Source organism: Phyllobates terribilis, unplaced genomic scaffold (genome assembly GCF_046119375.1).
Source record: "Phyllobates terribilis strain yellow unplaced genomic scaffold, ASM4611937v1 Scaffold_4__5_contigs__length_816908805, whole genome shotgun sequence".
NCBI classification, from domain to species: domain Eukaryota; kingdom Metazoa; phylum Chordata; class Amphibia; order Anura; family Dendrobatidae; genus Phyllobates; species Phyllobates terribilis.
The window spans coordinates 703,200,961-703,218,971 of record NW_027362764.1 but is presented as its reverse complement, the minus strand read 5'-3'; the positions used below and the strand labels follow the sequence as shown (position 1 = coordinate 703,218,971).

Below are 18,011 nucleotides of genomic sequence, written 5' to 3'. Positions count from 1 at the left end.
TCGGCACAGTGCTGCTATTGTCTTCAATCCTGGTTTATATCAACACCAATAATTTGTCCAGTAAATCGAATTAAATGTACCGCTATTATGCACAAGATCGGTAGGGTGCCACCTGTAAAAATTATACTCTGCCTCATAAATCTTATTTTACATGTATCATTACGTCTTGTGTGTTTTCAGATATCAGTCAGAATCAATATGCTCCTGTACCATGGTAAGTTTTACTAAGGTCTAGAAAAATTAAGAGGGGTGTCTGGTTTAATGAAGACCAATTTTCAAATTCCCAATTGGGGGTTTCTGAGTTAAAAGAAGGGATTTCATTATTTAGAGATATTTAGGACCATCAACTGTAGATTGCTCCATCATACAAGGCCAGAAATATCGATATATGAAAAAATTCTGCCCAAATATTTCCCTATTATAGAACAGGTTTCTTGCCCCTTAACTGGGAATCCAAAATGGAGTCTAGGCAGCAGTAATTATAGAAGTGTCCTTCGTATGGCAAGATATCTGTAAATGCTGATTTATAATATTAGACTACTTTCTGTTCTAATACTGAAAAACAAACATATTCCTCTTAACTAGTAATCTTCAGATATAAACAAAGGAACACTTCTCTACACCTGTTAAGGTTACTTGTTGTACTGTTATCTTTTAACGCTCTATTTAGGATCCATGGCACCCAAAAATGACCAGCAACCATTAGTCTAGGTGCTGACGAACATCGAATGAACTTAAATGAGGTTGTTCATGCTTGGGGCTCAAGTCTACAGTCACTCTATGTGATTGCAAACTCATGAATCTTTATGGTGCGCATTGTGTGCGATGTCAGGATTCTCCGATGCAGGCTCTGGGAGCGGGTGGTCATGTGACTGCAAGTATGTGATTAGCATGCTTCCGGCCACATTCTGACTAGACGTGTCCGGCCTCACTCAGTTCACTTGTATTGAGCGAGGCCGCGCACGTATAGTCGACATGTGACCACATGTATGCAAACCACATATTTGCGATCATGCATCCGCCGGCTCCCGGAGAATCCTAACATTGTGTAAAGTGTACTAGGATTCACAAGTCTGTAATCACAGAGTGACTTGAGCCCAAAGCCTGAACAACCCGCTTAAGAAATGTATTTCCTAACCAAAGTACCTGCAGCAGCCCGAATCTCATATCAAGAAGGATTTTAGGAGTTGCCGGTTGGAGCGCCGGGTCCCCACTATGCTTGCACCAACTTGCTTCAAGATTCACAGAGCCCGAAACTGGTCCGATCAGATTCCTGCTTCTTTCGTTCAAGCTTGTTTTTAGTACAAAGTCATTCAAATCCAGAGTGAACACCGCTCCAGAAACGGTATCTACTGTAGAAGATGAAAAAGGAATAGGTATATCATATTTACCATTAACAAAATATATAAACAGGAGAAAACATGCAGGATCTAAAAAACATTGTTAAACGGTGTAGAAAAGCCAAGTAGGGCAGGGTTAAATACCAACTCTGCAGGGTTTGATTAGAGGCATCTGCATAGCTATTTACTACAAGCAGGAAGTAGGTTCACTTGGTGTGTGATGCGCAGTGTGCTGGGGAACTAAGCAGTGTGTAGATTCTGCTGAGAGCTGCAGGTACCATTTGTTGCAGACTAAACTGAGCCAGGCAAAAGGAAGGATTACCGCACGGTGAGAGACTGTGGTCAGTGTCTGGGAGAAGAGGAGCAAAGACCTCTTGGTGGTTAACTTTCCCTCTGCTGGTTAAAAAAATGACGCGGGAGGCCATGGCATTTTTTTTATTTTAGCTCTGGACGTAGCAGCGCTTTGGACGCATATTTTTTCACTGAACCAAGTGGCTTTATCGCATTCAATACTTTCTAGTGGTCAAATTTCTGTTGCAGAGACTAACGACTCTGCAAGAGAATTTGACATGCTGCGGTCCTGAAAGACGCACCGCATGTCAGTGTCCACGGATGATTCGCAGACTCTGATGCACGCATAGTGGACATGGGAGTTCTAGGGATCCCATCCACTATGCTCTAACATCTGGACGCTGCAGGTTAGACGCTGTATAAACACGCAGCATCAAACCTGCAGCGGATCCTGATCGTGGCCATGTACCCACCATGTAACTCACCAGCAGCATGTCAATTTCTGTAGCGGATTTTGACTGATTGAAGTGTCATTATATGTGGTGGATTCACATGTACCGAGAACAAAAAGTGAGGCATTAGAATACCGCGTTTTGGACGCAGCAAAAATACAGTGCGTCCAAAGCGCTGCTTGTTGCTGTTCGTGGGGACGTAGTGGCTAATGAAACAGCTGTGAGCTGTTAGTAATAGGCAGGGACCATGTTTGCCTAATGTCACCTTCCTAGGCTAAAAATAACAGATCACAGCTGCCCCAGAAATTACATGAATGGGAATGCTAATGAAGATTGGGTGAATGGGATTATCTGACACCTAGCTCTTTTGTTTGGCGATGACAAGGTGTCAATCAGACCCTTTCATCACCAAACCTAATTAAAGTAAAGAGTTAAATAAACACACAGACACAGAGCAAACACTTTATTTGAAATACAACAGACACATTCTTTAATCATTTAAATTAACCAATATACTCACCCCAGTTCTGACGGTAATCCAAGGGTTTAAGCAAGGTCCCACCAAATAACTTTATTTAGCTCCAAAAAGCGTTCATTGATGTACAAAAACGCTTAAAAAAAAGAGTCAAAATCGCGGCAAAACTGCACGTTTTTTCCGCAGCGTTTTTCCTGCCAAGGAGATGAAGAAACGTTGCAGAAATTTCTGCTTCAAATCCTGAACGTGCGCACATACCCTTAAGCACAAAATCTTTATACAAGTTTTTATTTTCATGCATTGGGAACATTGCACACTGTTTTCTAATTCAAAACATGAAGAGAAATGTATATCATTTTTAACTACTTTACAGAAAATAACAAAATATCAACATTGGGCTGTTCTAAAAAAAGCATTGTCTGCATTTGTCTTTACAAACTCACAATATATACTCTTTTGTTTGAGGATTTAGCATTCCTGTAAAGCACTAACTTAATATTTAGTTGTATACCCACAGTTTTTTTACAACTGCTTCATATCTTTGTAGAATAGAGTCAACCAACCTCTGTCACCTGTCAACTGTTATTCTAGCCCAGGATGCTTTGACTACATCCCACAATTTTTTGCCATTTGTTGGCTTTGACTCACAAACGGCATTTTTGTTGTCAGTTCACAAGTGTTGTATTGTATTAAGGTCCGGGGATTGGGCTGGCCACTCCATAACCTCAATTTTGTTGGACTGGAACCAAGATTTTGCTTGTTTACTGGTGTGTTTAGGGTCATCGTCTTGTTGAAACAGCCATTTCAAGGGCATATCCTCTTCAGCGTAAGGCAACATGCCCTCTTCAAGTATTTTAATACATGCAAATTGGTCCATGATCCCTGGTATGCGGTAAATAGGTCCGGCACCATAGTAAGAGAAACATGCCCATATCATGATGCTTACACCACCATGCATCACTGTCTTCAGAGTGTACTGTGGCTTGAATGCAGAGTTTGGGGTCATCTGACAAACTTTCTGTGGCCCTTGGATCTAAAAAGAAGAATTTTACTTTCATCAGTCCATAAAATGTTTCTCCATTTCTCTTGAGGCCAGTTGATGTGTTCTTTGGCAGATTGTATTCGCTTCAGTACATGTCTTGTTTTTAAACAGTGGGACTTTGCGGGAACTTCTTGCTAAGACATTAGCTTCACACAGGCATCTTCTAACTGTCACAGTACTCACAGGTAACTTGAGACTGTCTTTGATCATCCTGGAGCTGATCACTAGCTGAGCCTTTGCCATTCTGGCTATTCTTCCATCCATTCGAATGGTAGTCTTCCATTTTCTTCCACATCTCTCTGGTTTTGCTTTCCATTTTAAAGCTTTGGAGATCATTTTAGCTTAACAGCTTATCATTGTCTGAACTTCTTTTACCCTCTCCAATCAACTTTTTAATCAAAGTATGCTGTTCTTCTGAACAATGTCTCGAATGACACATATTTCTCAGGCTTTCAAGTAGAAATGCATGTACAACATGTGCTGGCTTCACTCTTAAATAAGGGCCACCTGTTTCACACCTGTTTCTTCACAGAATGATTGACCTCACTAATTGAATTCCACACAGCTATTATTTTGAACACACCCCCTTTCAATTACTTATTCAAATACACAGACTCAGAAACATGCAAATCATGAATGAGGAGTCTGTTGGTTTTCTTAGAATCTACCAACTGGTAAATTGTTTGATATGTGGTAATATAATTTATACCAAAACAGAAATTAATCTGATTAGTCATAGAGGACTGGTATTATTTTGAATACTACTGTATTAGGCTTCCTGCATTTAACAGAGACCTCCATAATATAGAAAGCCATTTTATTTTTAAAAAACTCCAGAAACCACCACATTTACCCTAAGGTAGGGAATGAATTTCCTCTAAGTCAGGGCCCACTCCTATAAAATCTATTGATTGATTTTCAGCTTTTTTTTACTCCTTTACTATTCTTCTTTTTCATCAATACACTTATTATATTCTCCCATTATCCCTTGCCAGCTTTCACAGAATTAATAGTAATTATGAAATACAATTGCTTACACATTTTCACATTACATAGAGGTGTATTCACTGTCCACGATCACTGTGACTGCGTTATCGTTGTATCTCATGTTTTAAATTGCCCAATAAAATACATGAACTAAAAATTACAACCACAGTATATCATGTGTCTAACGGCCAATCCTAAATTTCACTTCAACCAGCTGAGATTTCTAAATCTGCTCTGCTTCAGCCAGACCAGCGCTGCCATCTAAGATTAAACACCATTTTTCATGCCAGCTGGAAGGGATGTATGTGCACACTATATATATGCAAGAAAAACCCTTAAGTAATGACTATTTTGCAGAGGTTTGTGATCCCTGATACATGAGAACAGTTCTATCAGGCATAATAGCATAGCTTGGCATCAGCGCCTCTTTTCTAACTACATGCGCTCCCAGAGGCCAAATTATTTAAACACATTAAAAAAATCATCTTGAAATACAGACAAGGAGCAAAAATTGCTGTTTCCATAAAAAGTAACTGGATGCCAGAAGACACGAGCCAACTGATTTTTAAAGCAGCAGCTTAGGATAAAGCTGATAAAACTCTTGCTAGCACAACCACGATGCCAGAAAGCACACAATCACTCAGGACAAGTGTAGCCATTTCAGGAGTATTCTTCATAAAAGACTTCTCAATTTATGCTTGAAAACCATCTAATTTTCATCCTTTGTTTAATTTTGCAATAAAAATACCCTCCTTTAATTACATTGTTATTCTGGTCTAAGCAAGCTTTTATTTATCCACTGTATAGGTTATAACTTACACACACACACACGAGTCCTACTGCAAGGACCACCAACGATCCACAAAACAAATTACTGTCTCACCTGCTCTCCCTTGGTCCTCCCATGACCGCAAGATCGGGGTCAGAATGAGCTGAATGAAGCATCAGGTTACGCATGTGCCCTGTCTCTCCACTGAAGTCTATAACTTGACTATGTTGCCAGGGCCAGATTCATCAAGTTCTGCGTTGTTCACGCCAGTCTTGATGAGGGGACATGCTGGAGTCAGACACTTCTGATTTATGAAGAGGTGCAAGCATCCTCATTAATGTGGAGCGCCTGACAAGTGGGGTGTGCCAGACCACTTTGAATTATTTTATTTTTTGAAGGTAATAAATGGGTAAGAGAGGGTCGGGGAGTGCTTTTTACAATTAAAGGACTCTTCTCTGTGTGTGTGTTTATTTCTTTTGACTTCAGGGTTAGTAATGGGGGTGTCTTATAGATGCCTCTCCATCACTAAACCTTAGGCTTGATGTCAGCGGACATTACACAGCTGACATCAACCCCAAAACTATTACCCCGATTGCCAACGCACCAGGGCAATCGGGAAGAGCTGAGGCTATGCGCCAGAATTGGCGCATCTAATGGATGCACCATTTCTGGGGTGGTTTAGGGCTGGTGTTATTAGTCTGGGAGGGGGACAATATCCATAGCACCTTCCCAGCCTATTAATATTAACCCATAGCTGTCTGCTTAGCCTTTGCTGGTTATTAAAAATAAGGTGGACCCCACGTCATTTTTCTTTTGGGTCCCCCTTTTTAATAACCGGTAAAGGCTAAGCAAACAGCTGTGAGCTGATATTAATAACATGGGAAGCTTCATGGATATTGGCCTCTTCCCAGAATAATAACAAAAAAAAGAAGAAGCATAGACCGCACCTCCAAAAATCATACATTTGATCTAATGCCTCTCGGCAAAAATATATATAACTGAACATGAGGTTCTTTGTTTAACATTCTGATCAGACTGTATGAAGCCCACTGCCATGTTACGGCAAACCTCGTAGTGGGTCCTAACATTTCCTACCTGAACGGGAGCGGAGCCGTGCGCCAACCACCGCCACAGCGACAATGCACCAGCAGGGCGGGCAGCCTGGTGCCTCACAGCACCCATGTTGCAAGACCGAGTCCCCAAGACTCCAGGCCGCGCCGCCCCACAAGCACAAAACCACAGCAACAAAGGCCGACACACTGCACCAACACCACATGAATGCAGCATTGGAGCTCACCTTCCTCAAGCTCTCAAGTGAGAGCAAAAACAGGCTAGACCCTCTTTGCAGTCTCCTGCTAATTAAAATCGCCTGTGCCAAATGGGAGGAGTGCTGGTCCAAGAAAGGGGAAAGAATATGCAATGCAAAAAAAAGAAGAAGCATGGACCGCACCTCCAAAAATCATACATTTGATCTAATGCCTCTCGGCAAAAATATATATAAATGAACATGAGGTTCTTAGTTTAACATTCTGATCAGACTGTATGAAGCCCACTGCCACGTCACGGCAAACCTCGTATCCTTTCTATCTATACAGTATATTCTATTCTGACAGATCACGCTGTGAATTTACTGTCCTTGGCTGATGAAATGTCGTGTTTACCTTGAGATAGGTGCGTAAAAATCGGACAGCACACGCAAGGCCTGTGTGCAGTGGAATTTTTTTCTTGCACCCATTGACTTGCAGTGGTGAGTCTCGGCCGTTTTACGCAGCCATAAGCAGCATGCTGCGATTTTTCCCTCACCCCAATTCCAGGTGAGGAAAGACTTGCAAATGAACACTGCCTCATTGAATAACACTGTAGCCAGTGCAATGTGATTTTTATTCTCACATTGCACTCGCCGATTTCATACACAGATGTAAGCGAAGCCTTGAGCGAAGCCTTATATATATAATAGAGAACAAGCACCTGCATTTCTTACTATAATTTACTTTAACCCTACATAATTATATTGGATTACATTTACTACTAGGGTTATGTTTTCCCCAAGTTTAAAAAGATCCAGAATATGAGAGGGAAAGATAAACCTAACTTGCACCCAGATAGTACCATTATTGCAATTAAATTCCAACTACGCTCAGTATATCAGGTTCAGCTAATGGACCCCTTTACCATTCGGATATGGTAAAGATACACTATATAAATAGAATATTGAGCATTTTTAATTCAATTCATCGACCTACAACTCACATTACATGTCTGAGCTTCAGAGATTGTCCGCAGGACAACACATATCTGAAGCTAATAGTTATTGTAATATCCATTAAGTACTTTGGGCAAGGAGCCTTAATGCACTGAATCCAATCTTGGCTATATTCCTCTGAGGGAGAAGCGAACAATTTATTTTGAAAAATAACATTTTATAAACTAGTAACCTGGAGGAAAGTAATCCTTCTCAGCTGTTCTTTCCTTTCTTCTGTTTACTTTGGAGCCGCTACTTAATAGAGACATTGACGATTACGAGCTCTTCATGCTAGTGTTATTGAAAACACAAAGATGCAGACAGTCAGATAGTCTTTGGATAGCAACAACTGGAAACATAGCAGTTAGTATGTGACTATTGATGTGGATAGTGATTTCTATCCACACAGTATCCCTATGATGTAATGGTAGCAGGACGTGTTGTCCTTTTCACACAATTGTAGAAGACCCATATGGAGCCTGTAACACATAGAGACATCCCACTTAGCTCCCATTTGGGCGGACCTATACTATGTATGTATTACATGATCAGCCATTCGCTAAAATAATACATTAAAAGGCTTGTCCAGGCTTTGTGTTCAAGTCAATCTATGTGACTGCAGATTTGTGAGTTCACACAATGCACACACTGTGTGTGGTCAGAATTCTTCTGTGCAGCGCCAAAAGAGGACGGGCATGTGACCGCCAATTAAGCAATTTGATTACATGGGATAAAGTACCGACTAGACGAGTGGTCTTGCTCAATACAAGTGAATTGAGTGAGGCCGGACAGGTCTAGTTGGAATGTGGCCGGAAGTATACAAATCGCTAACTTGCAGTCACATCACCACCAGCTCTCAGAGCTGGCACCAGATAATCCTGACAGCCTGCACTGTGAGGATTCACAAGTCTGTAGTCACAAAAAGACTGGACAACTCTTTTAAAGACATATTCACTTCTAGGACATTTATGGTATTGCCACAGGCAGTGCACCTAACTTGAAATTTGTGCCCCATATCATAGCCCCTGTTAATGGTGAAATGGTTGAATGTGCAGAGCTTTCAATTCACATCTATGGGAATTCTGAAAATATCAGAACATGACTGCTCAGCTATTTTTGGAATAGCCAAAGAAGTAAATGTGAATTGAGCCACACATGTGCAAGCACCTCTTCATTTGCGAGATGTCATCGCATTTTCAAGACAAGTGTTGGTCCTGGAGTTGGGACTCACATCTATGAGACATTTATAGCTTGTTATATAGATACACCATAAATGTATGAGATGGGAAAACTTCGTTTATGCAGCGTCGCGAGATGACTTTCAGAAAAAGCAATTCATTGCCGACGCTTCCAGAATCTAGATGCATATCAATCAGCTGATCGCCAAGGTGGTTGATCTTAGAGATCAGTCTTGATGAGATGCCCACTTTAGCAAGTCATACATTGTATTTCTTTATGAGGTTGCCCTTAAAGACCATATTAACAGAGGGATGATTGCAAAATCAATGAAAAATCCAACCTAGTTGCTCCACAAATACATTTTGCAGATGATTATCTATTCAATTACATCAATGTAATGGATGTCATTGGATTTGAAATCATGCTATGTCTTATATTAAAATACACGTGGAAAGCACTTAAACTGAGTAGCACATTGCGTTTTCGAAAACAGATTAAAAACAAAGTGAATACCGCAAAGTAATATAGCCATGTATTAACAAGCTCAACCAGTAAGGCAGTAGGCACCATAGTTTGGATTTGCTTTCTTGGCAGTTATGGGTGCAACTTGAGCTCTTTTTGTAGCATCGTCATAAAGCTTAGCCCTAAATTGCATTGAAGTGACAAGCTCCCTTTCAAAGACCTGGCTGCTGTGATGTTAAACAGATGCAATCTATTGGTGAATTAATAAGAGCTCTTGCAGGAGGCAGTTACACTTGCCGCGCAGAGCCTGTTCCGTCACACATATCAAACACTTGCACAGCGTGGTCTGGAAACCTTTTTAATCCACCGCAGGCAGTAGTGGACTTAACTTTATTGGTTATGTTAGGGTCAAAAGTGGGGGCTGAGCACTTGTAATACACACATGATTTCAAAAGGTCTTAATTACATTTTATACTGCGGGCCAGAAATCTTACTTGTTTTGTGTCTAAACACGGTTCATGGGGAGTTCAAGTCACTGATGAATCAGGAGGAAGAGATATCAAAGATGGTTATCTGCTTACAATGAGCTCATCTGTCCATACCCAAACGCAAGGCGCAGGCATGGTACCATTAAGTCACCTCAAATTGCAGCCATGGATAACAAACACCGTGGACGAAGTAAACTTAGAAGAGCTGTTCTATACTGGAATGACAAAGTATATAATATGGACAAATGTAAGCGCAATCATCAAGGAGACAACTACTTAGACCTGAATCAAAGAAGACCGGAACATGGATGAAAGTACAAAAAGAAAATGCACCAAGGTGGAAATATACGCCTAGGCTGAATCTTCGTTCAGTCAACAAACTTCGATCTCTTAGCTGAGCGGTTCACGTGTTGCGTTTAGGGAGAGTGGACACCTCCACATGATCCTTCTTTCCTCACGACATCAGCTGTGAAAAACAACTAGGCCTGAATCAATGAACAGCTGGACATAGAATACAGTTATTGAGGCCAAAAAAAGAAACACAACAATGGTGAAAAAACCCCTAGGCTGAAGTCTCCTTTAGGCAACTGCCATCTTTCCCTGCCAACTCTCCATTGAGAGACTCATGTGTTTTGAACAGGGAAGGTGGACACCTTCACCTGATCCTTCTCTTCCCTAACATCATCTGTGAAAAAGAGGAAGCTACACACATAGGCAATCTGCTGGCTGCATCCAAATTGTCAGGTTTGGCCAACTTTAAAGAGGTCATCCAGGCTTGCAGTTACTCTACTCTATATGCATGTTGTCACAATTCCTCGATATTCTCCCTGCTTGTCGGCGGTCACATGACTGCATGTATATAAACTTGCAGTCACGTGTAGTGTTGAGCGAGTATGTTCTATTAACCCTTTCGCCGAGCTGCTCGGTGATATGGTTGAATCACTCCCATGTGCATGATTTGCAACTGTTTGACAGCTTTATTACATGTGAGGAATGTCTATTTCTTACACATTCCTCACATGTAATAAAGCTGTCAAACAGTTGCAAATCATGCACACGGGAGCGATTCAACCATATCACCGAGCTGCTGTAACTACTCGGTGCTCGGCCCGAGCATACTCGGAACAGAACATACTCGCTCAACACTAGTCACTTGCCATCTAGATTTATCCAGCTTCTGTCAATTCTCTTCAATCACAAATACTGGCTGAATCGCACGCTATCATGATTTGGCAGTCTACAGTCACATAGAGTGACGGTAGACTTTTTCCCTAAGAATGAACAACCCTTTTAGTAGGTTTGGAGCAAATACATATTGATGACATAACCAGAGAAGGGGCTGGCGGGACATGTGCTATGTGCTGGAAGGAGGTATGGTGTGTGTGTGTGTGGGGGGGGGAGTTGATGATCTGCGACAAAGCTGCTCGCTTCCAGTCATCAGGCCGATGCAGGTACAGGTGTATCTCACTAAATTAGAATATCATCAAAAAGTTAATTTATTTCAGTTCTTCAATACAAAAAGTGAAACTCATATTATATGCAGTCATTACAAACAGAGTGATCTATTTCAAGTGTTTATTTCTCTTAATGTTGATTATTATAGCCAATATATACTGTATTTTTCGGCGTATAAGACGACTTTTTAACCCCTGAAAATCTTCTCAGAAGTCAGGAGTAGTCTTATACGCCGGGTATCATCTTATAGGGAATACCCTTATAGTCCGAATGTTGGGGGAGGAGGGGGTATATATATATGATGTATGGGGGAAGCGGTAGCTGCGGAGGAGCGGGGCACAGGAGGCAGCAGCCGCCTGCTGCAGCCTACACTGTCCCCACAGCTAAAGAAAATGAATATTCACTGCTCCCCACGCCCCACTGAATATTCATGCTCCTTAATAGCGGCACACAGTGTAGCCGCAGCGCGGCTCCTGCTGGAATCGCCTGTGTGCCGGCTATTAAGGAGCATGAAGTCACTGCTCCCCAAGCACACAGTCCCGGCGTGGGGAGCAGTGACTACAGGCAGCTGATCTCTCCTTGTGAGCCGCGCATGGTAGTGACATCATTCGCGGCTCACATGGAGAGATCAGTGCGGGCAGACAGGACGCAGCGCTGGAGGAGAGAAGAAAGGTGAGTAGGAGTGTTTATTTTTTTTATGTGCAGCATGAGGGGGATTAGGGGGACAATGCATACCAAAATAAGGATGAGGGGACATACATCACAGGATAAAGGTGAGGGGGCAATACATACCAGGATAAGGCTGAGGGGGGCATACATAACAGGATAAAGATGAGGGGCTATACATACCAGGATAAGGATGAGGGGTGCTATGCATACCAAGATAGGGATGAGGGGTGCCATGCATACCAGGATAGGGATGAGGGGTACTATGCATACCAGGATAAGGATGAGGGGTGCCATGCATACCAGGATAGAGGGATGCCAGGCATACCAGGATGGGGGCCACGTATAAAAGGAAGGGGGGGGCATATGTACCAGTATGGGGGATATTGTCAGAATTGGGGGACATTACCCCTATACCAGTGTCAGCAGAAGACCCCCTCCCCCTTAAAAGTGCATTGTGAACACATTTTCTGCTTACATTTTTTTTTCTATTTTCCTCCTCTAAAACCTAGGTGCGTCTTATGGTCTGAAAAAAGTATTTATGGTAATTTATAAGCCCTCCCAGTCTCCAAGACTATCAGAGCGGTAGCACATCCCTCTGGCCTGCCCTTGTATCCTAATACTAGTATCTCTTTCTCTGCCTCTCTGATCTCGCTCCTGAGGACTGCAGTGACGAGGTGAGGGGGCGCCTCACCGGGAAAGTGTAATTGAAGCAAGCTGCAGGCATCCAGGACGCCCGGGGTATGGAAAAAAGAGAAAGAACAGTGTTGTGCCCAGAAAAACATGCCTCTTTCACTCGTCTAGCCTCCCCTTGTATTACCTCCTTCTCTGCCTCTCAGATCTCGCTCCTGAGGACTGCAGTGAAGCGGCGAGGCGCGCATGTGCGAGATCTGAGAGGCAGAGAAGGAGGTAATACAAGGGCAGGCCAGACGAGTGAAAGAGGCGTGTTTTTCTAGGCACAGCACCGCTCTTTTTCTTTTTTCCCATACCCCGGGCGTCCCGGACGCCTGCAGCTTGCTTCACTTACACCTTCCCGGTGAGGCACCCCCTCACCTCGTCACTGCAGTCCTCAGGAGCGAGATCAGAGAGGCAGAGAAGGAGGTACCGGTAATAAGTTACAAGAGAGGCCAGAGGGATGTGCTACCGCTCTGATAGTCTTGGAGACGGAGAGCTGGGCAGGCAAGGAGAGCGGACCAATCCAAGCAGGATTTGTATACAACAACCAGCCAATCGCCGTTAAGGTTAATCACTTTAAAATTACCAGATTGAAATCAAATCTGTTTTTTTTTTTAATTTTTACCGTATGTGCGTTAGAAGAGGGGTAGACTTATACAGCGAGTATATCCCAAACTCTATATTTTAACTGGAAAAGTTAGGGGTCGTCTTATACACCGGAAAATACGTTAATTTTTAATGTGCTGCACTTTATGTACATGCTCAGTAGTGAGGCAGAGTTGAGGAGTTGGAGTCGGAAGTTTTGGTTTACTGACTCCACACCCCTTCTTAAAATCTCATTCACTTTTCGGGTATTGTGATATGCAAATCTGTGATGAAAAACACTGACATATCAGTCCTTCATGGACGTACCCCTTAGGGTAACTCCACTTTTGTACAGTAGTGTTCGAAATAATAGCAGTGTGTTCAAAAACATGAGTTAAGCACAAAATCTTTTTACTAGTTTTTATTTCCATGCATGGGGAACATTGAACACTGTTTTCTAATTCAAAACATGAAGAGAAATGTATATAATTTTTAACTACTTTACAGAAAATAACAAAATATCAACATTGGGTTGTTTTAAAAAATAGCAGTTACTGCATTTGTCTTTACAAACTCACAATATGTACTCTTTTTTAGGATTTAGTATTCCTATGAATCACTAACCTAACATTTATCTGTATACCCTCAGTTTTTTAGAACTGCTTAACATCTATGTTGCATAGAGTCAACCAACCTCTGGAACCTGTCAACTGTTATTCCACAATTTTTTTGCATTTGTTGGCTTTGCCTCAGAAACTGCATTTTTTTATGTCACCCCACAAGTGTCCCATCGGCTTAAGGTCCGGGGATTGGGTGGCCACCCCATAACCTCAATTTTGTTGAACTGGTCGTTGTCTTGTTGAAACACCCATTTCAAGGGCATATCCTCTTCACCGTAAGGCAACATGACCTCTCCAAGTATTTTTATATATATAATCTGGTCCATGATCCCTCGTATGCGGTAAATAGGTCCGGCACCACAGTAAGAGAAACATGCCCATATCATGATGCTTGCATCACCATGCTTCACTGTCTTCAGAGTGTACTGTGGCTTGAATGCAGAATTTTGGGGGTCATCAGATGAACTGTATGTGGCCCTTGGACAAAAAATAAAAAATGTTTCTCTTTTTATCTATAGGCCAGTTGATGTATTCTTTGGTAAATTGTATCTGCTTCAGTACATGTCTTTTTTTTTTTTTTAAAGTGGGACTTTGCGGGGACTTCTTGCTAAGAGATTAGCTTCACACAGGCGTCTTCTAATTGTCACAGTACTCACAGATAACTTGAGACTGTATTTGATCATCCTGGAGCTGATCATTAGCTGAGCCTTTCCCATTCTGGCTATTCTTCGATCCATTCGAATGGTAGTCTTCCGTTATCTTCCCCGTCTCTCTGGTTTTGCTTTCCATTTTAAAGAATTGGAGATCATTTTAGCTGAACAGCCTATCATTGTCTGCACTTCTTTATAAGTTTTACCCTACCCTGCTCTTCTGAACAATGTCTCGAACGACCCATATTTCTCAGGCTTTCAAGGAGAAATGCATGTACAACATGTGCTGGCTTCACCCTTAAATAAGGGCCACCTGATTCACGCCCGTTTCTTCACAGAATGATTGACCTCACTAATTGAACTCCACACTGCTATTATTTTGAACACACACCCTTTCAATTAATTATGCAAATACATAGACTCAAAAACATGCAGATCATGAATCTACTGCACCAACTGGTAAATTGTTTGACATGTGGTAATATAATTTATACCAAAAACAGTCATTAATCTGGTTAGTCATATTGGACTGCTATTATTTTGAACACTACTGTACATGCTGCACGATTCACAGCAACATGTATCAGACACTGGCTGCACCATTTTAGTCATATATATTTAACTCTAAAATGCTGCTGCGATTAAGAGAAAAACATAGTTTAATAGCCGCCAGAGACCGAGTCTCAAGGTAGAGTAGCCGGACATGAAGGTCCCCAGTGGCTTCTCTCCACCTCTTGCCCTTGAGTGATAGGTCTCTCTGTATACAAACATGCAGGGAGAGACCTGTCACTCCAGGGCAGCGGGCGAGGAGAAGGCATCGGGGACCCGCCTGTCTAACTAGTCTCAAGTGCGGCTTGGTGACCGTCTTCTATTAAACTATGTTTTTCTCCGAAATTCAGCAGCTTTTTACAGTTAAGCATATATGTCAGAAATCGTAGAGCACTGCATGATATGTGCTGCCTGTGAATCGGGCAGCATATATCAGCTGTCAGGTTCCCTTTAAAATAAATTTAACGTGGCCAACCCTTTTCAATAATTTTAAAGGTCTCGTTCTCTTATTTACAAAACATGCCTGAGGGTGTATGTCTCTGGCGTAGTACATCTTCAACCCACTCAAGGACCAAAAACCTATTACACGCTTTTACTTCCTATTTCCATGGATAGCCACACTCTTTGGAATGTGAAATGTTCAACTTGTGCAATTTTAGTGTTTATCAAAGAAACATGAAGTTTTTCGGAACAAATCAAAGATGTTCAGGTGGATAAACTGCATTAAAGTCACATGTAAAGACTGTGAGAGTGGGAAGATATATATCCGCTTTAGAAAACTCTTAGTGAAAGCAGCGTGATTCTTTTAGGTAGTTTATCAGTAGCCACTCGGAGCGCTGCTATAAACTAACAGTAGGGAAGTGACCAGGATTAATAGTGGTACTCAGCCCTGGGATTAGATGGTGTCTTGTTTCATGGGTTTTAGGCCATCTGTTCCTCCCTCCTACATTTTACTTTTGCTAAACTATAAACGCACCTCCACCTCAGGGACCATAGAGAGGAATTAGAATTTTTCTGCTTCTCATTATCACAAGATTCAGTAACTCACTTCATTGTCAGGATAATCCCCTTTAACTTTTTTTTTGCACTTGTACAGAATGCCAAAATGACAACTACAATGCCAGATGTGAGCGGACTGATGAGGTCTCCACCTTTTCTTCAGCGTTTGGTCTATACTGGCTGGGTCAGGGTGTCATACTTGACAGAACCCTGATGCCCACACCCAATATTCATTCACTTTTGTTAGTAATTTGTTTAGCTGTCCACATACAACACTTCTACCGTAATCCCACTTGGCCATTTACATTACTTACCTTGTCCTCCAGGTTTACGGACAGAGAATTCATTTCCTATTGTTCAAGCGCTGGAGCGTTTTGATTTCTTTGTAAAAGTTAAAAAGCCCTGAGGGGCACTTAAAATGGCCAGTTTCTGCTGCTTATTATTGCAGGTAGTCATTTTTAATTTAATGTTTTATTTCCCCCTGGATCATATGCAACTTTTTTTTTTCTTTTATTCTGGAGAAGAATGACAATCAAAGCTTAAATCACTTGGCCTGACGGTGGAAATGAGGTATTTGGGTGGATTCCACTGACTATTAATCGTTATGGAAAGCTGGTCTGCCAAAGTATTTGTATATGAGAAAGTGGTGCCTGTTCATAATTGGATTTAACATGGACCCTGATGAACAGGTAATTGGTAATTATTCTAGAAATACATCTTGCATTTTGGAAGACGACTTGATATCTTTAGTAGAATTTTAAGAAGAAAAAAAAAAAGATTTTTGTACCATTAAAAAGTTAATGGCCACATATACAAAATAAATAATTTAGGCATATCCAGATATCCAGTAGACCATATCCAAAGACCATATCTCTGAAAAAAAATACCCTCTTCACCAAGTTCAGCTTTCCTTTGACAGATTTCTGCTAAATCATACACTTTCCAAACATCTTTGAAAGGATAAGAAAATTATTTTTAAACCCCTTCACCCCTTCACCACCTTGGGATTTTCCGTTTTTTTTTGCGTTTTCATTTTTTGCTCCCCTTCTTCCCAGAGACACAACTTTTTTATTTCGTTTTATTCTTCCGTCAATATGGCCGTGTGAGGGCTTGATTTTTGCGGAGTGAGTTGTACTTTTGAACGACACCATTGATTTTACCACATAGTGTACTGGCAAATGGGAAAAAAATTTCAAGTGTGGTGAAAGCGCAAAAAAAAAGTGCAATTCCACAAATGTTTTTTGGGTTTTTTATTTACCATGTTCACTAAATGCTAAAACTGACCTGCCATTATGATTCTCCAGATTATTCCGAGTTCATAGATATCAAACATTTATAGTTTTTTTTATTTAAGTGGTGAAAAAAAATCAAAAGTTTGTAAAAAAAAAAAAAAAAAAATTATATACACTGCTCAAAAAAATAAAGGGAACACTCAAATAACACATCCTAGATCTGAATGAATGAAATATTCTCATTGAATACTTCGTTCTGTACAAAGTTGAATGTGCTGACAACAAAATCACACAAAACTCATCAATGGAAATCAAATTTATTAACCAATGGAGGCCTGGATTTGGAGTCACCCCCAAAATTCAAGTGGAAAAACACACTTCAGGCTGATGCAACTTTGATGTAATGTCCTTAAAACAAGTCAAAATGAGGCTCAGTATTGTGTGTGGCCTCCATGTGCCTGTATGGCCTCCCTACAACGCCTGGGCATGCTCCTGATGAGGTTGCGGATGGTCTCCTGTGGGATCTCCTCCCAGACCTGGACTAAAACATCCGCCAACTCCTGGACAGTCTGTGGTGCAACATGACGTTGGTGGATGGAGCGAGACATGATGTCCCAGATGTGCTCAATCGGATTCAGGTCTGGGGAACGGGCGGGCCAGTCCATAGCTTCAATGCCTTCATCTTGCAGGAACTGCTGACACTCCAGCCACATGAGGTCTGGCATTGTCCTGCATTAGGAGGAACCCAGGGCCAACCGCACCAGCATATGGTCTCACAAGGGGTCTGAGGATCTCATCTCGGTACCTAATGGCAGTCAGGCTACCTCTGGCGAGCACATGGAGGGCTGTGCGG

General features: G+C 41.7%; 1 protein-coding gene across 3 annotated transcripts in view; it reads right to left on the bottom strand.

Moving 5' to 3' along the window:
* The window catches only part of VPS13B (vacuolar protein sorting 13 homolog B), a 1,155,013-nt gene that overhangs the window by 191,674 nt on the left and 945,328 nt on the right, over positions 1–18,011 (bottom strand). For 2 of the 3 annotated variants that reach the window (XM_073679617.1, XM_073679614.1), the window contains exon 37: positions 1,147–1,352. In XM_073679617.1, coding sequence (XP_073535718.1) covers positions 1,147–1,352 — 206 coding nt within the window. The remainder of the gene's footprint in view (positions 1–1,146; positions 1,353–18,011) is intronic. The other variant, XM_073679615.1, reaches the window with a different exon arrangement.